Source organism: Phacochoerus africanus, chromosome 8 (genome assembly GCF_016906955.1).
Source record: "Phacochoerus africanus isolate WHEZ1 chromosome 8, ROS_Pafr_v1, whole genome shotgun sequence".
NCBI lineage: Eukaryota > Metazoa > Chordata > Mammalia > Artiodactyla > Suidae > Phacochoerus > Phacochoerus africanus.
In genome coordinates, this window is record NC_062551.1 from 70,370,670 (window position 1) to 70,393,889 (window position 23,220).

Sequence of the window (23,220 nt, forward strand, 5' to 3'; positions counted from 1 at the left end):
GTGGCCTTAGATCACATTTTTCTGGGGATAATAACACAGGGGCGGTCAGACTTTGTAAGGAATGGCTGAGTCCACCCCCTGATTTCTCAAGAGGTGCCACTTGCCCACTGCATATTCTGATGTATCCTGTCCCTTAGCTCTGCCAAAACAGCTCTGTCTGGTTGATGGCGTGGCTCCCTTGTACTTCTGTGTAGTACATGCCGGGTGCTCAGTGCTTAATGGGTCCATCAAGTACAGTCTGCAAAATATACTGAAGATAGAAGACGCTGGCTGAGCTGCCATGACTTTCTCACCTGTGGTGCAGTGGGTTAAGGATCCAGTACTGCCCCAACTGTGACCTAGGTCACAGCTGCAGCTCAGATTCGATCCCTGGCATGGGAACTTATATATGCCATGCGTGTGGCCAAAAATTTTTTTAAAAAAGAGTTCTAAACATTTTTAATACCATTTGTGGGAGCTAGGCAAAACAGTGTCTTGGTACCAGCTGAAGGACTAAACTGCTACATGCAGTGTATGAGCCACGGCTCCTCAGGCCATGCCGATTTTACCTAGAATCTTAAACCTGCAATGAAATGAAATTTCAGATCGCAATTTCCCTTGTTAAGGCTGTGAGCCAGGGCTCAGGAAAACGGGTTCACTTCTGTACAGTGAGCTGTCAGTTCTTCAGGTGCTTTACTTCCATTTATTGTTTCTGTTTTTGCTATTTAGGGCTGTACCTTCGGCATATGGAGGTTCCCAGGCTAGCAGTCAGTTGGAGCTGCAGTTGCGGGCCTGCAAAACAGCTCACAGGCAACGCTGGATCCTTAACCCACTGAACAAGACCAGGGATCGAACCTGCATCCTCATGCATGCTAGGCAGATTCTAACCTGCTGCACCACAGGGGAGCTCCCGCTTTACTTCCATTTAGAACCTTGCCTTGAATCTTGGTCATCTTAGTAGGTTTGTGGTGGATGTTTTAGGTTTTCCTAGCTGTCTCAGCTGAAGAGGGTCTGCTTGTGTTTGTGTGATTCTGACCCTGGGACCTGACAGGAAAAGCCAGAAGGTGGCACAGAGGGCTTTGCGTTCTGGACTTCTCATCAGTGGGGCTGTCGTCAAGAGCAGAGTAAACCCTGAGCTGGCCACGTGCAGTGTTTTCAGTAAGCAGGATATTTTGCACCTAACACACACAAAAAAATAGTATTTACTCTTATTCCGCATGACACACTTTAATTTCTATTTCGTTCCAAAAAAGTGCTAGGTAATGACCTACCAGTGAGTGGCCAGCAGCAGTCTGAAAAGCACTGGTCAGCATCACCCGGGAGCTCATTAGAACTCTCTGCCCCTCCTTACCTACCCCATCAGTATCTGCATTTTAGGAGTTCCTGTCATGGCTCAGTGGTAATGAATGGGACTGGTATCCATGAGGATACGGGTTCAGTCCCTAGCCTGGCTCAGGGGATTAAGGATCTGGCGTTGACGTGAGCTGTGGTGTAGGTCACAGATGCGGCTTGGATCCTGCATTGCTGTGGCTGTGGCTGTTGCTGGTGTCTGTGGCTCCAATTGAACACCTAGCAGAACATCTATATGCTGTGAGCGTGGCCCTAAAAAGAAAAAAGAAAAAAAAAGAATCTGCATTTTAGTCAGTCTTAATAAGGTGATCTGGGTACTGTCGCATTTGGGGAGGCCTGGGCTGGAGGACATGGCCTCTGGCCCATTGGGTGGGGAGCTGTGCTGGGAATTAATCACTGGGTCGCCCTGGCCTGCATTTTGGTGAGATCAGTGGATGCCCTGCGGGCTCCCTGAGCCTCAGTGTTCCCTTGTTTCTTCTGCCTAAGCAGATCAGTGTGGGCAAAACTGGATTTGGGGGAGTCCCCTTGTGGTCTAGGGGTAAGGACTAGGCATTTTCACTGCTTCGGCCCAGGTTCGATCTCTGGTCTGGGAACGGATCTCACATCCAGCTGCTGCATGCCCCGCCAAAAAAAAATTTTTTTTTAAATTTTTTTAATAAAAAACTGCACATTTTAAGCTACTTACCCAAGGCTGATTTTGTATTATGTTAAATCACTCGGGTTTGTTCTCATGCCAAAGGCTTAATTATGAGGAGGGAGAATGTCTTCAGAGGCACGTGCACATGCATTCCAAAGAAGGAGCAAATGCACGCTAAACAGGAAAAGATCTGAGGCTTTAATGAAGGGTTAACTCCAATCCAAAGGCACTTTTGTGGGAGCTGATTGCTCAGGCTTCTACGTGAGGGCTTTAGACAGGCAGAGATACAAAAAAAAAACAGCTGCAGGTTGAGTTTCAAATGCTACCACCACCCCCCGCTCCCCCCACCACCGCAGTCTCCAAGAAGAGACCCAAGTCCACAGACCTCTGATTTGGGGGCTGTCAAACAGGATGAGCAGCTGCAGAGCTGGAGGGCAGTGCCAGTCAGCCCGCAGGATGCTGTCGCCCCTCTGCCTGCTGCTCCTGCTGCTGCTACCACCCTTGGGGGCCACCACTGCCCTCCCTCTGGAGGGTGGCCTCACCAGCCACGACAGCGACAGCGGGGTGAGTAGTCTGATGCGGCCGCATGCTGACCCACTGTCGGGGTGTCTTTTTCCCTGTGGGTTCCCCACGGCAGAGGGTGCATGCAGGACAGATGGCAGGGCGGGACTTCGTAGTATGCCCAGCAGTGCCCTGTGCTGTGCTGACCCTACAGACCCCTGATGCTCCTTTACCTTCAGCCATTAGGAAGTTTGTTAGAAGGCTCTAAAACTCAAGGGGAGTTTCTTCAAGCCAGCCATCTCCACCTGCTGGTCTTCGAAACATTATGTGATTATACCAGTCTGTCGCAGCCATCACGGAGCTGCCACTGTGGTTATGAGTCATCCATACTTCTGGAATCTTAATTTATATATGCAGCCCTTGTTCTCTCCTGGCTCAGATTAACTGACATCACTACATTTGCCATGGTGAGAATTTGTAACTTCATGTAGTGATTGATTTTTCTCCCCTTTTTTCCATTTTGAAAAAGTTCCAAGGAAGAGTACATAAAGTTGACCATTAAAAATAGATTTTTCTCTGAAATTATCAGATGAGTTCCAGACAAGTCATTTATCATCAGATTACTCCTGGAAGCTTTCTGAGGAGTTTGAGAGGCCAGAATATAGTGTCTCTATCTGATCTGTCTGAAAAAGCAATTTGTGGACAGCCAGGAGTAAACCAGAGATGGGAAAGCCAAGCTAAATTAGCCTGATCCATCTAAGGGGGGCTGCTTAGTTGCCAGTCACTTGTCAGGAAAGATACATTTCCTGACCTCGTCTAATTAAGAACCTCCGCAAAGATCAAGGGCAAAACAAGCAGGTTTTTTTCCTTGATTGAAAATTTTCAACTTTTCCTTTTACCTAATTAGAGCAGTTTTGTTACAGTGTTCTCTTAACTTTCTAATCCTTTAAATGGAAATGTGATTTATTATCTTGAACCGTCTCTCTCTTTTTTTTTTAAGGAAAGAATTATGTATCTTAGTGCTAGCTGAACCAGATGGTTGATTTTTCTTTCCTTTGTCCTCTGCTTCTTTCTAAAAGCATATGCAGGAAGTGGCAGAAATAAAGAAAAATAGCCTGTTGACTTTCCTGGCGTGGTGGCATGAATGGATGTCCCAGGCCAGGGAGGTGCCCTTCGTGGGAGGGGAGACCAGGGAAATGCCCAAGAAGCAGGAAGGGCTGCCCCGCCAACAGGCCTCGCGCGGAGATAGAACGCCCTGCGGGAATTTCTTCTGGAAGACCTTCTCCTCCTTCAAGTAAAACTCCACCCGTGGTCTCTGGCGCAAAGTGTCATGATGGATCTGAATAAAAGGCATTAAACAGCTGTGATCTTTCTTTTTTACACAGTTGTCTTTTCTTTCCCATGTAATTTGAAAAGTTTTTATTTTAACTCCAAAAACACCCAATACTGAGTGTCTTGAGTAATTTGGAAACCAGAGTGAGTGAGTATTTTTGATAAAGATTTTTGGGGCTTTTTACTGTTATTATCATTACAGCCACTGGGCTTTCCTTCCACCTTCATTATGTGCTTGGAAGCTGTGCTGGCCCATGTCTTTTTTTGCTTTTTTTTTTGGTCTTTTTTTTTGCTATTTCTTGGGCTGCTCCCGCGGCATATGGAGGTTCCCAGGCTAGGGGTCCAATCGGAGCTGTAGCCACCAGCCTACGCCAGAGCCACAGCAACTCGGGATCCGAGCCGCGTCTGCAACCTACACCACAGCTCACGGCAACACCGGATCGTCAACCCACTGAGCAAGGGCAGGGATCAGAACCCGCAACCTCATGGTTCCTAGTCGGATTTGTTAACCACTGCGCCACGACGGGAACTCCCTTTTTTTGCTTTGATTTAAAATAGCTAAAGGCTACATATTTAAGTGTTCAGAATAACATTTCAGTTTACTTTGATATAAATTGTCTAAACAATATTTCCCTTACATTAAAAGCAATTTTTTTTTTTTTGGCCACGCCTGCAGCATGTGGATGTTCCCAGGCCGGGGGTCAAACCTGCACCACAGCAGTGACCTGAGCCCCTGAAGTGACCATGCTGAATCCTTAACCCACTCTGCCACAAGGGAACTCCCTAAAAGCAAATTTTTAACATTGTACTCCAAGAGCAAAATTCTTGGAGTATTCTTCATGTTTTAGCTACAATCAATTTTAAAACTATAGATGTATAGACAATATATGTTGTCTATTAAACACACATCATGTTGACATGCTTATAAAAGTTACATTTGAACCTGCTGTTATAAAACAGCCATACTAGGAGCTCCCTCTGTGGCACAGAGGGTTAAGGATCCAGCATTGTCTCTGCGTGGCTTGGATTGCTGCTGAGGCACGGGTTCAATCCTCAGCCCAGCGTGGTGGGTTAAGGATCTGATGTTGCTGCATCTGTGGTATATATAGGTCACAGACGTGGTTCAGATTCCTGTGGCCTAGGAATGTCCATGTGCCACGGGTGCAGCAAAAACAACATACCCATGCTAAGCGAAACTCGTAAATTAATTTGTTACGATTCTTTTTATGGATGGGCGCTTCAGGTTTATTTCAAAGCAAACATAGTGAGCAGTGCTGCTATCCAGCCTGCAGCCTGATTGCCTCAACTTTAAAAAACATCTTTTTTTTAATTTAAAATTCTTTTTATCTTTTGCTTTTCGGAGCCACAGTCTATGGAAGTTCCCAGGCGAGGGGTCGAATCGGAGCTGCATCTGCGACCTACACTACAGCTCGCAGTGATGTCAGATCCTTAACCCGCTAAGCAAGGCCAGGGATCAAACCTGCATCCTCGTGGATACCAGCCTGGTTCATAACCCAATGAGCCACAACGGGAACTCACTGATTGCCTCAACTTCTAAACAAGTATCTCCAGAGTCACAGGGTCAGACTTTGTTAGGAGACAGATGCATATGTATTTGATATGTATTCTGTGTGTAATTGTGATATTTCCCCATTCCTCAGTAAGCGCCCACAGAAGTGATAGTGAATGATGGTTAAATGAGAAGCAGATTCTTTTCTCTGGGATATAATATGGAACATTGTTGAGCCCCAGGTGGACCAGGGTTTGGGGCTGCTCAGAGGGAGTTAGAGCAAACAAGCGCTTAGGTTCAAACCCTTATTGAATTTGATTCTCCTCTCTGGCTCCCACATCCTTCCTTGACTACACATAGTGTTCGTGGCTCTTGGATCATAGACTCTGAACTCCGGTGTGAGGCTTTCTGATGCTCGACTTTTTTTTTTTTTTTTTGTCTTTTTGCCATTTCTAGGGCCGCTCCCTCGGCATATGGAGGTTCCCAGGCTAGGGGTTTAATTGGAGCTATAGCCGCCGGCCTACGCCAGAGCTACAGCCACACAGGATCCGAGCCCTGTCTGTGACCCACACCACAGCTCACACCAATGTCAGATCCTGAACCCACTGAGCGAGGCCAGGGATGGAACCCGTGTCTTCATGGATGCTAGTCGGGTTCGCTAACCGCTGAGCCATGATGGGAACTCCTGATGCTCAACTTTTAAAGCTTGGAGATTCATACCTGGAGTTATGGAAAGTTTCTGAGAGTCAGGCCCAATAGCAGGAAAAGTGGCAAAGGCTGGCTGGAAGGCACTGTGGTAGGATTTTCTTCCCTGGACACCAGGGGAGCAGACCCCTGCAGTCTGACTGCTGACCGTTTCGTTCCGTGTCCCGCAGAGCTGAGCTCCCCGTCATAATTTCTAGCGGAGTAAAGGACAGCGTGGTGGAAGAAGAGCCTTAATAGCATCTGCATTTCCAAACACAGCCACTGTCGGAGACCAGGAAGACCAGTAATTGGGTCAGCACTCTGGTGGACGATGCCAGCCTGAAAGGCCAGAGAGCCTTCGGAACGTAAGGTTCTTCCAGAAGGAAAGCATGCTCCTTGTTTTTTCAGTTTCAGTTGGGGTCACAGGCACACAGGTCTTAAAATTGGGGACTTTAGGAACTGTGCTATCCGAAGGATAAAGAGGCTATGCTAATGACACTGCCAGGAGATCCATCAGGTTTAAGTCTACCGTAGTTCTGGGCCCTTAATAAAATGTGAACTGGCATTGACTGCATGTTAGACTAGATTAGTATGCTCAAGATTAATAAATTAGGTAAAATGGGTAAATTAGTGTAATTTCCTACCATCAGATTTTTGGCAGGCTCTTCTGTGTCATTCAGTACAGTCAACTGTGTGTATCAAGGACATCAAGTCCTGGACAGCGTCTAATTCATTCTCTTGCATTTATTCCCAGTATTTGTTACTAGAAGAGATCCTTAACTGCAAGAAAGAAAGAATTGAGTGTGACTTAAGCATTCAATAGAAATCCTTTCAAGCTATAGCTCCAATTCGACCCCTAGCCTGGGAACTTCTAACTTCCCGAAAAAGCAACATAAAACAACACACACACACACACACACACACACACACACACACACACGGAAACAAAAGAACAATTCCTTTCATAGTATTCCTATTTCAGGGATGACATTAAATCATTTCAGTGGAAACTCATGGGAGAGCTGTAAACAACTTAATAGCACCTGCCCAAGGGATAACCCACCTGTTGGTAAAAGCAGCTGCTTCAAGAGTGGTATGGATTCGATTTTGAACAAATCGGAAGAGGAAATGTCATTTAGCTGTTAAAAGAAGGACATTTTGTTTCTAAACTAGGAAGGAAGAGGCAAAGGGCAGCCGGGCAACCCACTGTTTCTCACTTCTTATAATCCTAATAAAATTTAACATTAATTTGGGAGTTCCCATCATGGCGCAGTGGTTAACGAACCCGACTAGGAACCATGAGGTTGCGGGTTCGGTCCCTGCCCTTGCTCAGTGGGTTAACGATCCGGCGTTGCCACGAGCTGTGGTGTAGGTCACAGACGCGGCTCGGATCCCGAGTTGCTGTGGCTCTGGTGTAGGCCGGTGGCTACGGCTCCGATTCGACCCCTAGCCTGGGACCCTCCATATGCCGCGAGATCGGCCCAAGAAAATGGCAGAAAGACCAAAAAAAAACCCCAAAAAACAAAAAACATTAATTTGGAGTTCCTGTTGTGGCTCAGTGGGTTAAGAACCCAACTAGTATCCATGAGGATTTGGGTTTGATCCCTGGCCTCCCTCAGTAGGTTAAGGATCTGGTGTTGCCACAGGCTGTGTATGGTGTAGGTTGCAGATGCAGCTTGGATCCAGTGTTGCTGTGGCTGTGGTGTAGGCTGGCAGCTGCAGCTCTGGTTCTATCGCTAGGGAACTTCCATATGCTACAGGTACAGCCCCCCCCCCCCAAAAAAAAGATAACAAAAACAAAAAACCCACTAGTTTATCCTTTCTACTTATAATTAAATAGTTAAGTGAAGAGTTCTGGGTTCTGGGTGGCTCAGCGGGTTAAGAAACCAATGTTGTCTCTGTGAGGATGTGGGTTTGATCCCAGGTAGCTCAGTGGGTTAAAGATCTGGTGTTGCTGTCACTGTGGCAAGTCACAGAGGCAGCTTGGATCTGGTGTCGCCATGGCTGTGGCATAGGCCTCAACTGCAGCTCCTATTCCATCCCTGGCCTGGGACCTTCCATATGCCACAGGTTCAGCTGTTAAAAAAAAAAACAACCCAATTTATCCTTTCTATTTATAATTAAATAGTTAAGTGATACAAAATACACATATTAGTTTTATTAAAATAATTGTTAGCTGGAGAAAAAGCTAGGATTTTCTTGGTGATATGGTAAAGGAAATACTATAGAAAATCTGGTAGCTATGCAGCAACCTGTTGGTTCACATCCTTGTAATTGCGGAAGTGTTGTCCTAGTTTGAGAAAACAGCCAACTTTAAGGATCTGTGATTTGGAAATTCCGTGTAGTTTCTTGGAAGAGTGCGTCTGTTCCTGTCACTAGAGGCTTCCCAAAATAAGAAGCAGGACACCCTCCCCCCACCCCCCACCCCCCAGCTGTGTAGCAGATGCGGGCAGGCATGGGTATCTGCAGTATGTCCTTTCCAAGGTCCTTAAAAACCTCCAGGAATATAGGACACAGCCAAAATAATTTAAGGCAAAACCCTATGAATACAATAAAAAAAGAATCCTGAAGGCAAGAGAAAAAAAAAAAAGGAAAAAAAAGGGAGTAGATGATTAGGAAATTAAAAAATCTGGTTAGCAAAGGCACATTAATAATTCTTGTAATTAATGTATTTTTTTAAACAGACGACTATTATTTTATCGCTTTCTCTCCGGAAAATGAAAAATCCATTAGTGTTTTTCCTTTTGCTTTTACCCAGAAATTAAAGGTTGGTAAGTGGTAATTAGCACAGCTCCTGTCAAAGCCAATTGCCTAATGGGGACCGACACTTGACTTGACTTGAAAGCATGGAACATGGCTAATGTGGAGTTCATCAGTCCCAGCCGCTTTCTTTGACATGCTCCTGCCTGAAGACCAGGCGTGCCCTGCTCCCCCTCCCTCTCCCTCTCCTATTTTTAGGCATATCGCTGTGCTCCTCCGTTTCTCTTCTAGAAGACCTGGAGGTGCAGAAGGTAAGTGGTACCTGGGGCAAAATAACAAGGCTCTCCCTCCACGTTCGGGCTGGAGTTTGCAGTGTCTTTGCTCCCACCCTCCTCTCTCTGGTCCAGGGAGATGAAAGGGAACCATGCCCTCCACTGCCTCTGCGCTCTGGGTGTTATGCTCTTCTTCATACTTATTCATTTAACGTGTTCAACCTCGGGGCCTGAGGAAAACCTTACATTGTTGGAAACTACCGTTCCACAAGGTTAGACTCAATGTGCATTTGTCTCACGCCCAACCGGCAGTACTTTTTCCATTCTCCTCTGCAGCTGAGAGGCATGGTGGGTTTGTTTCAAGTGCAGAAGGGCAACATCAACACCCAGGCCAGTCAAGTAAAGCCCTACTGTGTATTTGAGAGAAATAATTCAACGTATTTCTTTTTCTTGGCTGCACCTGTGGCACGTGGACGTTCCCAGGATTGAACCTGAGCCACAACAGCAACCAGGGCCACAGCACTGACAATGCTGGATCCTTAACCCACTGAACCACCGGGAAATATAGAGAAAACATTTTTCATTCAATTGGGCAAAGATGGAGATGCCAGTATGGTTAGAGAACAGGACGCTCTCCTATTCAGTATTCATGAGACTGCCTCACTCCTCTTACACTATCGGCACAATGACTACAGCTACAAATTTCGGCAAGCAGGAGTTCCTGTCATGGCTCAGTGGAAGTGAATCTGACTAGCATCCATGAGGACGAAGGTTTGATCCCTGGCCTTGCTCAGCAGGTTAAGTAAGGATCCAGCGTTGCTGTGAGTTGTGGTGTAGGTTGCAGACAGGGCTCAGATCTGGCGTAGTGTGGTGTAGGCCGGTGGCTATAGCTCTGGTTTGACCCCTAGCCTGGGAACCTCCATATGCTGAGGGTGCAGCCCTAAAAAGACAAAAAGGAAAAAAAAAATTTCGGCAATCATGTTGCAGAATATTAGTCCTTTTTGAGATGGAGTTGATACCAACTTGTGACACTGGTAGTAACAAAACCAGTGATCGGAGTGCGTGGACCTAAGAGAAGAAACAAGTAGGAGGAAAGGACACTGGAATGCGTATTGGAAGACCGGCCTTTGAATCCTGCCCTCCAGGGAGCCTTGGGATGTGAGGTACGTCACCGACCCTCCCTGAGAACAACTTGGCTCTTGTACGAAAGGAGAAGTGACAAGTCATGCCCCACCTAGCTCACCGAGTTCTGTGAGGCTCCAGTGCGGTAGATACTAGCGCAGGGTGGAGTGCAAACTGCTATAAAAACGTTCAACCAGCATTACTGCCCCTCCAGGGGCACTTGGAAAATCTGTGGGCCTGCTTTTGGTTGTCCCAATATTGGTGGTTGCGCCTGGCACTGAGTGGGTGGTGGGGCAGGAAGAGGGGTGCTTGTCTTCTTGCCGGGCACGGCATGGCTCTGCACCGTGAAGGAGCACCCCGTATCCCACGCGAGTGTTTCTCCTCTGTACACGGCTATTACACGTCACGCTGGTGTCCACACGGATGAAAACCTGTCCCATATTAGCCCCAAACCTAACTCTGTTTTATAGATACATACAGGGCGTTTTTCCCAGTTGTAATGTTCTCTGGATTCTTCAAGAATGCAGCTACCAGGAATTCTTGTCATGGCTCAGTGGTAAAGAAGCCAACTAGGATCCATGAGGATGCAGGTTCGATCACGGCCCTCACTCAGTAGTTAAGGAGCTGGTGTTGCCCTGAGCTGTGGTGTAGGTCGCAAATTTGGCTTGGATCCCAAGTTGCTGTGGCTGTGGTGTAGGCTGGCAGCTGCAGCTCCAATGTGACCCCTAGTCTGGGAACTTCCACATGCTGTGGGTATGGCCGTAAAAAGACAGGAAAAGAAAAAAAAAAAAAAGAATGCAGCTACCTTGTAAATCAAGGAGAGATGTGTTATTTTGCCTAGAACTTAATTGTTTCAGAAAATCCCATCACAAAGGGCAATGCTGCTTCTCAGGTTGACAATTACCACACACCACACCTGGCTGCCTGTCAAATTCAGTCATTCAGCGTGTAAATACAAGCATCTCAAAGTTTCTTGTGCCTTCTTCTGTATGGTCATCTCTACATAGTGACATACTGGGATACATACCATTTTACTGGAAATTATTCTTTTTTTCTCCTGAAATATTACATATGGGGGGATTATGTTGATGAGCGTATGCATGTAGGTAGGTTATCAGCTGTGGCTTTCAGTTAAGGATAATTAAGAAGACACATAAAATATGCTATTAAAAAAGAAATGTTGGGGCTAATAAGTGAGAGCCAATGGTGTAAGGCATTAGGAAGAGTATGCTGAGTAGATTTGAGCCCTCCTTGGGGAAGGTCATGATAGAAGGAAGTAGTTCTTTTTGTTCTGTTTGTTTTCTGCACTGCTCCTTTGCTTTAGGTCTTATTATTATGTTCCTTTACTTAATAACTAGCTTAACAGCAGTCTATTTTCCTAAGTATGCTTAAAAAAAGTCAAATAAGGAGTTCCCGCTGTGGTGCAATGGGTTAATGATCCAGTCTGTCTCTGTGGGGCCGCTGGTTCAATCCCCAGCCCGGTGCTGTGGGCTAAGGATCTGGCGTCGCTGCAGCTATGCTGCAGGTCACGGCTCTGCCTTGGATTCGATTCCTGGTCCGGGAACTTCCATATGCTGCAGGTGTGGCCAAAAAAGAAAAAAAAAGTCAAGTAAGTCAACAGCTCATTTTCTTTTTTCCTGCAAGAGAGGCTGTATTATAGATTACAGAACTCGAAGAACAAGTTTGTACAGAAACAGGAGGAGCATAAACCAGAAGTCTCTGTTTTGTACCCAGAGAGACCTGGAGCCATAGCACATGGAGATGGATTTAATGACCTTTTTATACCCCCTGCTGATAAAATATATTAGAAAACTGCAAAGTTTCACAGTGGTAACATTAATTTCACGATACTGAATTAGATATTAGAAATGGTGAATGAGATGCTGGATATCCCTGTGGTCTGCAAATTTAATATGTGCCTTAAAACAAAGGAAAAATTTCATTAACTTGAGAAACAATTTTGTAGCCATACTCAACCCTCTGTTATGTCGCCTTCTCTACCATGATTTGTTTAAAATTCACGGTTCTACCTTTGGAACAAGAATAGTGGGTCTACTACTATGATGGCTGCGTAGCTCAACAGAATGAACCATGAAAGAGGTATATACCATTTGTTGGATGTAGAATTAAAAAAAAAAGAATAGTGAGTCTGAAATATGACAATTTCCTGACACTGCCCTTCACGGCTACTTTTAAACAGAGCACGTAAGACCATGCCACGGGGAGGTGGGCTATCACTGGTGCCTCTGTGGTTCAAGACAGACCTCCTGGGTAGAGATCTGGAATAGCTTTTCTGAAGAGGGCGTGCAGCCAGCTTCCTAGCCGGTCCAGAACATTCTCAAAGGCAGGGGGCAGAGGAGGATGTAAGCAGCTACAATAATTAGGCTGAAGGTGTTTACTGACAACAAAACCCCAAGTTTTCTTTGGTGTCTTTCCGGATGCTGGCTACGTGAGGTCTCGTTTGGCTCGTTTGGGGTTCTGCGCTTCTCCGGGCAGTGAGTTCTTTCTTGCTGAGAGGCTCCTCAGAGAATGCAAGCTCTGGATCTGCTGGAGGCGCAGGCTGAGCTCCTGACCACAGGTCTGTTGAACCGTTTCCGCCTTCCTTATGTCCCAGTTCAAAGCAATAGCCAGTGCTTTAGGGTCCTCCTTGGCAACCAGCTGTGGCAAGAATAAGAACCATTGAGAACCAGCAGCTCTGCCGCTCCCGTCATTTTCTTTAGGGGAGTGAGAATCGGCAAATAGCAGCTAACGTCATGTCTTTGTGCTGAAATGCCAGCTTTCCTTCGTGTTAAACAGTCATAGACCCTCTCTCACCACATGACACCCAACAGGAAAGGATCTCTAGAGAGCAGTTTAGGTGGGGCAACTATAAAGTCCTCCACTCAGAGAAGATTTAGCCAAGCTCAAGTTAATATAGCTTCCTTCCCTTCTAGCTACACTGGGGAAGTACTTGGGGACAGGGACAAGGAGGAAGAGTAAGAAGGAGCACCCACTCATCTAGTTCCCTGATCGGAGAGCCTGAGCAGGATGGTCCCTGGAGTGTGCCTTTCCCACGATAGTTCATGTGCCTCCATGACCTGGGGCCCTTTTTAGGGCTGTACCTGCAGCATATGGAAGTTCCCAGGATAGGGGTCTAATTGGAGCTGTTGCTGCTGGCCTATGCCACAGCCATGCCAGATCCTTTACCCACTGAGCAAAGCCAGGGATCGAACCCGAGTCCTCATGGTTACTAGTCAGGTTCGTTATGGCTGAGCCACAACGGGAACGCCCCTGTGGGTCTTCTTCAAGCACTGACAGAGCCATCTCAGAAGCCCAAGTCCTGCTACTCCTCCCCGTGGGGTTCAGACATTTCATTCTCTGCTTTGGAACAGAGAATAACATTGGATGATCTGAGGGAGACAGTACTCATTTTAAGATTTACATTAAATGAGATGTTTGCGAATGCTTTGCATATAACAGGCAAATTGGCAGCGATGAGTCAGGGTCTGCAGAGGTGAAAGAACCCGATACAAGCCTCTCCCTGCACAGGTCAAGGTTCCTGGTGCTCGCCCACCTCCAGGTCCTGATTAGACAAACTCAGCTCTGGGGCGGGCTTCTCCTTCAGCACGATAAGGACCTGTCTTGAGAGCGCAGTTTCGGAGGCGCTCTCTCTGATGCCTGAGTCAACTGCATCCCTCTCGTCACCGTAGCCGGCTCTGGACTCTGCAAAGCAGATGTGGGACGGGGATGAATACACCACGTGCACATACAGCTTCGCCAACGACCAGCCAGACCATTGAGTTGGGCAGACAGAAGCCTGTCATTTCAAGATGCCAGCAGTCGTGGCTTCCCTGTTTTTGACCACAAGCCTTCAAGGAAAGGCCCTTCTGAGTTCTCAGGATAACCCACCCAGCCAAAGAATCCTACCTTGCTGCTTCGACAAGACGCAGCCCTCCTTCTCCAAAGCCTGGAGGTAAAGCTCCAAGAGCTGCTTGGACTGACGGGCTTCCTCTCTCTGGTCAAGCACCTGCTGGAGCATGTTCTGGAGCCCCTGAACTGCGACGCAGCTTTGGCACAGCTCCTCAGCCAGCTCCGAACATGGAACATCGATGAGCATCTGACAAACAAATAGGGACTTAAGAAATGGAAAATACTTTCTAATCTTGACGTTATATCCCTTGAATACATCAATGTCAGAGACTCATTTCATCCAGTCCCCCAGGTTACCTAACACGGCTGCCTGAGAGTCAGGAGGGAGACATGTCATTTTTTCAGTTTCCCTCTAGTAAAAAAAACAAGGAAAATGATGCCTCAGTGCCTTATTGAAAACAGAGTCCTGATACTAAAAATTCACTGTAGGAGTTCCCGTCGTGGGGCAGCAGAAACGAATCCAACTAGGAACCATGAGGTTGCGGGTTTAATCCCTGGCCTCGCTCAGTGGGTTAAGGATCCAGTGTTGCCATAAGCTGTGGTGTAGGTTGCAGATGCAGCTTGCATCCAGCATTGCTGTGGCTGTGGTGTAGGCCGGTAGCTGTAGCTCTGATTGGATGCCTAGCCTGGGAACCTCCATATGCTGCAGGTGCAGCCCTAAAAAGCGAAAAAACAAAACAAAACTCACTGTACATTGAACAGACTACAAAGGAGGAGGTATATGATAACCTGTACAATGAATCAACATGAGGGTGTTTTAAGCAAAGGTTTTTCTAATGATTCTAACCTTAAACATTATTATTATACATGTTTGTACCCCTACCCCCCTTATTTTGGCCACCCAGCAACATTCGGAGTTCTGGGGCCAGGGAACAGATATGAGCTGCAGGTGAGGCTATGCTGGATCCTTAACCCGCTGTGCTGGGTCAGGGATCAAACCTGCATACCGGTGCTCCAGAGATGCTGCAGTCCCTCTGTGCCACAGTTCATGTTTGAACTTTGAAATACTATTTTTATTTTATTTTATTTTATTTTTTGGTTGCACCCGTGGCATGTAGAACTTCTGGGGCCAGGGATGGAACCTGTACCAAAGGAGCGGCCCAAGCTGCTGCAGTAACACTGCCAGTTCCTTAATCCACTGTGCCACAAGGAAACTCCTCAAAGACTATTCTATTTTATTTTATTTATTTATTTATTTATTTTTTGTCTTTTTGTGTTTTCTTGAGCCGCTCCCTTGGCATAAGGGGGTTCCCAGGCTAGGGATCGAATTGGAGCTGTAGCCACTGGCCACAGCCACAGCAACGCGGGATCCGAGCCGCGTCTGTGACCTACACCACAGCTCATGGCAACACCGGATCCTTAACCCACTGAGCAAGGGCAGGGATCGAACCTGAAACCTCATGGTTCCTAGTCGGATTCATTCGCCACGATGGGAACTCCCTCAAAGACTATTTTAAAAATATAAACTGGACTCAGCTTTCTTTTTTTCTTCCTTTTTTGGCTGTCCCAGTGGCATATGGAGTTCCCAGGTTGCAGCTGTGACCTATGCTGCAGCTGTGACAACACTGGGTCCTTTAACCCACTGCACCAGGCCAGGGATCAAACTTTCGCCCTGGTACTGCAGAGACACCCTTGATCCCATTGTGTAGCAGCAGGAACTCCTACACTCAGCTTTTAAATAACATGTTCAGGGAATTCCTGTCGTAGCTCAGTGGGTAACGAATCTGACTAGGAACCATGAGGTTGCAGGTTCGATTCCTGACCTCGCTCTGTGGGTTAAGGATCTGGCATTGCCGTGAGCTCTGGTGTAGGTCACAGATGCGGCTCGGATCTGACGTTGCTGTGGCTGTGTGTAGGCTAGCGGCTGCAGCTCCAATTGGACCCCTAACCTGGAAACCACCATATGCCGCAGGTGTGGCCCTAGAAAAGCCATAAAGACAAAATAAGTAAGTAAATAAATAAATAACATGTTCAGTCTGTGAAATAAGGGAGACCTCACTTATCCTAGCCTAAATCTTAGGAAGGCTCACTCTTTTGGCATATACAGCGCTAGCTTAAAAAGTCTTCATAAGAGCAAGATCAAATTGCTGAAATTCTTGGAGGATATATCTAACTTCAGCCAAAGGTTAGAATCACGAGGAGCTTAATAAAAGCTTGCATTTCTCGAGCACTTACTCGAGTACCAGTGAGAAAACAGATGTAAAACTTGAGGACGGAAAGTGACAAGGAGGGCTGCTCTAGATTGGAAAAGGCCACTTTGAGGAGGCGACTGTACGTTTTCTTTTTCTTTTTTTTTTTGTCTTTTGTCTTTTTTGTTGTTGTTGCTATTTCTTGGGCCGTTCACGCCGGCATATGGAGGTTCCCAGGCTAGGGGTCGAATCGGAGCGTAGCCACCGGCCTACGCCAGAGCCACAGCAACGCGGGATCCGAGCCGCGTCTGCAACCTATACCGCAGCTCACGGCAACGCCGGATCGTTAACCCACTGAGCAAGGGCAGGGACTGAACCTGCAACCTCATGGTTCCTAGTCCGGATTCGTTAACCACTGCACCACGACGGGAACTCCGACAGTACGTTTTCTTTAACTTTCATATTGCGCTATTTTTTTTTTTTTTTGTCTTTTTAGGGCCATACCTGCGGCATATGGAGGTTCCCAGGCTAGGGGTCAAACTGCAGCTATAGCCACTGGCCTACACCACAGCCACAACAACGCCAGATCCGAGTCTTGTCTGCGACCTACACCACAGCTCACGGCAACACGAGATCTTTAATCCACTGAGCGAGGCCAGGGATTGAACCTGTGTCCTCTCGGTTGCTAGTCAGATTCGCTTCTGCTGAGCCATGAAGGGAACTCCAATTGCACCAATTTTTAAACAAGCAATTTTAACACACATTCATAAGGTTCAAAATTCAGGAGGTACAAACTTCATGAGGTAAGTACTAGTCCTACCGCCATCATACAGATGAGGAGGAGGCAAGAGAGGTTAGTAACTGCGCAGGGAGCGGCCGGTCGTAGTTCTGCTCCTCGGGACCCTATGTGATTGACCCTGATGCCCTTCCCTTCCCTCCCATCTGCCCTCGCTCTCGCCTTTACCTGCTGCACAGCCAGCCTCTGCAAGCTCCCGTCCTGAGCTTCCCCGTGCAGCCCGATGCCAGGCTGGGCTCACTCATGTTCCGGCGTCCCTATCTTAGTAATAAGGGCTATTGGGCTCCTTGCTCTAAAGGTGTCACGATACGTGAATCTGGGATGAGAAGAGGTCTCAGGACCCCTGTTTCTGTTTCTTAAAGAAAGAAAAAAAATCAAGCTTGCTCCTGCCTCCCTTCTGCCTGGAACGCTCTGACCCCAACCCTTCCATCCATGGCAGGCCTCCTCTCGCCCTTCAGTGTCCTTCAATGTCACCTCATGGCACCAGCCAATGTTTCTCAATTACTTTTTTTTTGCTTTTTAGGGCCACAGCATATGGAGGTTCCCAGGCTAGGGGTTGAACTGAAGCTACAGCTGCCAGCCTACACCACAGCCACGATAACACCGGATCTTTAACCCACTGATCGAGGCCAGGGATCAAACCCGAAACCTCATGGTTTCTAGTCGGATTCGTTTCTGCTGCGCCACAATGGGAACTCAACTAAACGTCTATGAATTTATTTTATGTACAAGCATGTGTGCAAAATGTAGCATGTACTGTTCCTTTCTATGGCTGAATAATAGATTGCACTGTTTGACTCTCCCACAGTTTATTTATCTATCAGCTGTGGGACATTTAGGTAGTTTTCACTTTTTGGTTGCCTGTCTATACTTCATACCTCTATGGCTCTTGGATTTTGAACCATGTGAATGTGTTAGTATTATTTATTTAAAATATACAGGTTTAAAACATAACCCAAAGGCCACCTCCTTCCAGGGGCCTTCCCTCACCTCTCAATCCAGAGCAGCCCTGTCACTCTGGGCCCAGTGCCCTGTCTGATATGCTCCTTGTTTTGTCTGCCTCCTTCCACCAGAATGTGAGCTCCATCAGAGCAGGGACTATGTCTGGTTTGTTCATCACTCTACCCTTGTGCACAGAACCAAGCCAGGCGGAGGGCAGAGGATCAATAAATACTTTTAAAAATTAACACACACTGCGAATTCCCCTTGTGGCCCAGTGGAAATGAAACTGACTAGTGTCCATGAGGTTTGATCCCCGGCTCACTCAGTGGGCGGGGGAGCCAGTGTTGCCCTGAGCTGTGGTGTAGGTCACAGACACAGCTCGGATCTGGTGTTGCTGGGGCGGTAGCCTGTGGTGTAGGCTCGAGGCTGTAGCTCTGATTCAACCCTTAGCCTGGGAACTCCATATACCGCCGGTGCAACCCTAAAAGCAAAAACAAAACAAAACAAACAAACAACCCCCCCCCAAACCCAAAACGAAACAAAACAATTAAGAAATAATGGAATTATTATGGCAAGATGTATGGAACCCATGGGGCTGGGGGCCCCTGAGGACAGGTGTCTGTGACAGCAGGCCGCCCGGGAGGCTTACTTGGAGGTCCTCCTCCGACAGGAGGATGATGCTGGACAGGTCTTCTTTCAGCTGCCTGGCCACGTTTTTCCACTTCGACCCCGGCCCGCTGTCTGTTTCATCTCTATCAGAGGACTCCTGGGCAATCCAAGCTGTGCCTCCATCTGATACAGGGAGAAAATGCCAGTCCGAGTGGGGTTAACCTGAAGGCTGTTTTCACTTCCTGTCCCAATGCAGACCCTGAGGCTGTCTGCCCAGCCTCTGACCGACCGTTCAGCACTGCTTCACCGGTGGAGGAAGCACTTCTTCTCAGGGGCTCACAGGAAAGCTCATCTCCCTCTAGGCCTTAATTTTTCCCTCTTGTTCCATCTTTACTTTATTTCTCTGGGGAACTGCTCTGTATTCTTTTACAGACAGAAGCCACTTACAGACGATGTATGGCTGTATACCAGGATACCACCATACTTTGCCTTGGGGTAGGTTTTGTGTTGCTGGGTGTGCTGTTTCTTATACACAAATATTCATCCTCATCAGCACTTCTGCGCTTGGAGATGGATCTTATCCTTGACCGGAGGAGCTGTAGCCACTGTTTCCTATCCTTAGGGCCCAAGGACAAAGGTGGCTCGGAGAGCCATTGCTGAAGGGTGATGTCCTCACTTTAGTGGCCTGGGGACTTTCCTCAAGGCACTTCTTCAGCTATTTGATCCTTGCTCGTCAATATTAGTTCCCTTTGTATCTTTAGATGATGATGGTGAGAGAAAACATTTATTGAGACCTTACTGTTTGCCAGGTAAGATCCAGATGCTTTCTGTCAGTGGCTTTCAACTGAGAGTGATGTTGCCCCCCACCCCAAGACATGTGACAATGTCTGGAGGCATTTCTGGTTGTCACAGCTGGGGTGAGGAGATGCTCCTGGTATCTAGTAGGTAAAGGCGGGCGATGCTGCTCAACACCCAACAGTGCACAGGACAGCATCCCCACAACAAAGAATTAATTTTCTGTCCCAAATGTCAGTGGTATTGTGAGAAAACCTGGTTTGATATGTATTATGTTCTAGTATCCTTACAACCACCCTAGGAGACAGATGCTATTAATTATTATTTCCATAAAGGGCTGAGGAGTTAAGACAATCTGCTCAAGGTCATCAGGCTAGTAAACGGCAGAGCCAGGACTCAGACCAGACAGTTTGACCCCCTCTGGGGCACTGATCTCTCTGCCTTGCTTCATTTGAGTGCTTGCCTGTGAGTTGTTTGAGAACTGAGCCCGTCTCATTCATCTTCACCCCCCAGAAGACTCAGCACCACTTCCAGCATACAGAAGGTGTTCAGTAAATGCTGGCTGTGTCAGTGCTTCAACAGCTGGCCAAACAGCAACCAGGTACCCATGCAACACGAAGAATTACGATGGATGGTGTATTTTCTATATGGCCAGTATTTCTTTTCTTTTTTTTTTTTTTGCCTTTTCTAGGGCCACACTCACGGCATAGGGAGGTTCCCAGGCTGCCGGCCTGCACCAGAGCCACAGCAACGCGGGATCCGAGCCGCGTCTGTGACCTACACCACAGCTCATGGCAACGCCAGATCCTTAACCCACTGAGCAAGGCCAGGGATCGAACCCGCCACCTCATGGTTCCTAGTTGGATTCATTAACCACTGAGCCACGACGGGAACTCCCTGGCCAGCATTTCTTACCTGAATTGTTGTACGCCCACTTCTCATTACCAGCTAATGCCACGAACTTCGTGTTGGCAGGAAGACACAGGAAGTAATCTTCATCATCCACTATGGTTCCATCCTCTGCCAGGACCAGGGTGATGGGTGCCAGGGACTTATCAATGGCCAGAATGTCACAGGCTGAGAGGAATAAAATATTCAGCAGTTGAAAACTATCCGCAGGGAAATTATATCTGTCCTTGCACTCTCAATATGTATGCCCCCAGAGCCTAGAAAAATTCCTGGCAGGTAATAATAACTCTAATGACAACCACCAGTACTAATACAACACTTACCACCTGCCTGGTACTGTTCTAAGTGCTTTTCATGTACAGCATTTCATCTCCTAACAATCCTATAAGGTACATACTATGGTTATTCCCATTTTACAGATGTTAAACCCAAGGCTCGGAGAGGTTAAGTAACTTGCCCAAGGTCACAGAGCAAAGTGGAAGAGCTGGGGATTAAACCTACACAGTCTGGCTCTTGAAAATATTTTTTTCCTCCACCTCCTCTACACTCACATTAGGAGGCACTGGAGTCAACAAACAACAAACCAAAATCTGATTTGATTCCTTGAGAACAAGCAGTCTTTCATTCATTTCCTCACTGGTCTACTTAAATTCTCCTATGTGTCAAGTGCCAAAGAGAAAAAGAAAAAAGAATTTTTTTTTTTTTTTTTTGGTGTGTGTGTTTTAAGGCCACACCTGCAGCATATGGAGATTCCCAGGCTAGAGGTCGAACTGGAGCTATAGCTGCTGGCCTATACCACAGCCACAGCAACTCAGGATGGGACCCACATCTGCAACCTAGACCACAAGTCACAGCAATGTTGGTTAGGTCCCCGGCCCACTGAGCAAGGCCAGGGATCGAACCCACATCCTCATGGATCCTAGTTGGGTTTGTTACCACTGAGCCATGATGGGAACTCCAAGAAAATTTAAAAAAAGGGAAAAATACCTTATACTCTCTGCAGTATCTTCCTTTGCAGACTTACTAATCTATAGGAAAGAATAAGCGAAGCAGAAGGCAGAAGTGTAGTAGCTTTTCATCTTTATGGGCAAGAAGAGGCTTTGTCCAGGGCAGGGCAGGTCTGTACCATCCCAATAAGGGATGTCAATGCCTAAAAGGTTAATGGGACTAGGGTATGCAGAGAAGGAGCCAAGAGACTACAAAAGTCACTGGGCAATGTTCTACCCCGAAGCAAACTGAACAGCAGGCCTTGTGTAAGCTGAGCTCCAAAAACACAAATGCTTACACAAGCCTCTGTGCCAAGTGCATCCAGTCACTGCACGGAAGGGGCACAAAATTTAAGTACCCTCATGCCAAGAAAAAATATGCAAACACTTAAATGGCAAAAGCCATGTCACTAAAGCATTTACAGTGCTTTGGCTGTTCCGGGGTCTCTGAAAGACTTCTGTCTGCTATCTCCTGGGGCTTGGTGACTCTAGGAGGAAGCACTGACACACACGTCAACTACCTGACTGGGGAGGACTCACATATTTAGCCTATGGAATTTATTTGAGTAAACAATTTATTGCTACAGGCTAATAACTTGCATGTCATTTGAATACGCCATCTCCTTGAGAGTCCCAAGAATCCTGTGAAGCAGGGCTGTAAATATACCCACTTTGCCAAAGAGAAAACTGGGGATGGAGGGATGGTCACACATAAGTTCAGGCAGCTAGTAATAGTACGCGGCTCAGAATTTGTGAACTCGATCACTCACCACAAAAGTTCCTTGTCTGGACTTCCCCAATGGTCGGTAGCAGCACAAGTACCTGCCAGAGCTGACGCTGGAAACCCGCCCCCACCCCGACCCTGGCTTAGCCGGGGCCCCGTACCATCTTAGGGAATCCAGGCATACACCTGCCTGGGTTTGACCCTCATCTGAGGCAACTGTCAGAGCACTCCTTTCTTCACGGACCAAACCTGAGTCCGTCTTAATTTGCATACTACTTCCATCTGCCTTTCCACCATGTGAATCTCACACAAAATAAAGTGCTATAAACGCTTTGAAACTAAGTCGCTATAGCCACGTACCTCATCTCTGTCCCTAGGCCCCACTCAAGCTACAAGAAACCCCAAGTCGCTTCTTCTGACCTCGCCTGGCCCCGCCGGTCATCCTCACCCCGCCCGGCCCCTCATGCCCTCGCCCAGGGCCCGTGCCAACCCTTGTTCCTCAGCTCCTCCAGGGAGGAGGCTGCCACGCCGTACTGTTCCCGGCTTTGATTGCGGCGCAGCAGACACTGTTTTAGAGCCCGGATCTCCCCAGGCTCTGGAGCCCTGGGGCCGCCGGCCACTTCCATCCTCTTCAGGGTGGGACCTGACACCCGCCAGGAAGTCGGGGAGGCTGGGCGCCGGAGTCCTTCCCCACCCCCCTCCCCACGCTCCCGGGGCATGCCGGGAGATGTAGTTCTCTCTAGGAAATCACGCATAGGACCAAGGCACGCTGGGAGATGTAGTTCCAGTTGCAGCTAATCAAGCTCGGCCCCGCGGGCTTGCCGGGAGCTGTAGTCTCTGGGTTCGTTACTTAGCGCAAGTCAGTCCCGGAGGTATTTATTTTTTTCTACCTTATATTTAGGAGTTGAGTTCGGGCGTTCAAAATGAGGCCAATAGGGATTTACTTTACATTATGAAGGACACACACGCATACGCCCTTTAATTGTTAGAGCACTCCTTTCTGCAAATATAGATGCGTGCTATTTTTGCTTACATAAAACAGTGACAATCATTCTATTGTGTTAATTTGTTTTCCCCTTACAACCTGAAAAGATCTATTAAATGTCCCAACCTTCATGCTGATCTGAAGGAAGTCAGTTACAAAAAGTGACGATGAGTGTAGTTTTCAGTCTTGCTGAAAACATAACAGAGATGCCTAAGAAATTTGCACATTTTCACTCATTCGATTCCCTGCTTCAACTGTGCAAATTGGTTTGGGACTTCGAAACGAAATGCTTAAATAACTAGATTAAAAATTAAGGTCTCAAATAAATCAGAGAGAAGAGGGGAAATGC

The 23,220-nt window shown here is 47.3% G+C and overlaps 2 protein-coding genes and 1 non-coding gene across 3 annotated transcripts; 2 read left to right on the forward strand and 1 right to left on the reverse strand.

The window, feature by feature from the left end:
- The first annotated feature begins 2,050 nt into the window (after positions 1–2,050).
- CORT (cortistatin) lies at positions 2,051–3,829 on the forward strand. The gene is made up of 2 exons (XM_047791726.1): positions 2,051–2,530; positions 3,547–3,829. The coding sequence occupies exons 1-2, from the start codon at positions 2,378–2,380 to the stop codon at positions 3,763–3,765; spliced, it is 372 nt and encodes a 123-aa protein (XP_047647682.1). The 5' UTR covers positions 2,051–2,377; the 3' UTR covers positions 3,766–3,829.
- A 7,880-nt stretch (positions 3,830–11,709) lies between these two features.
- DFFA (DNA fragmentation factor subunit alpha) lies at positions 11,710–22,598 on the reverse strand. Its single transcript, XM_047791741.1, has 6 exons — positions 22,377–22,598; positions 20,183–20,344; positions 18,513–18,655; positions 13,994–14,183; positions 13,641–13,789; positions 11,710–12,745 (listed from the first exon to the last, which is right to left on the reverse strand). Exons 1-6 carry the CDS (start codon positions 22,510–22,512, stop codon positions 12,533–12,535), a joined length of 993 nt encoding a protein of 330 aa, XP_047647697.1. The 5' UTR covers positions 22,513–22,598; the 3' UTR covers positions 11,710–12,532.
- On the forward strand, positions 12,143–12,213 carry LOC125134821 (small nucleolar RNA SNORD77). The gene has a single exon (XR_007136817.1). It is a non-coding gene; the product is annotated as a small nucleolar RNA SNORD77 (small nucleolar RNA).
- Positions 22,599–23,220: the final 622 nt, after the last annotated feature.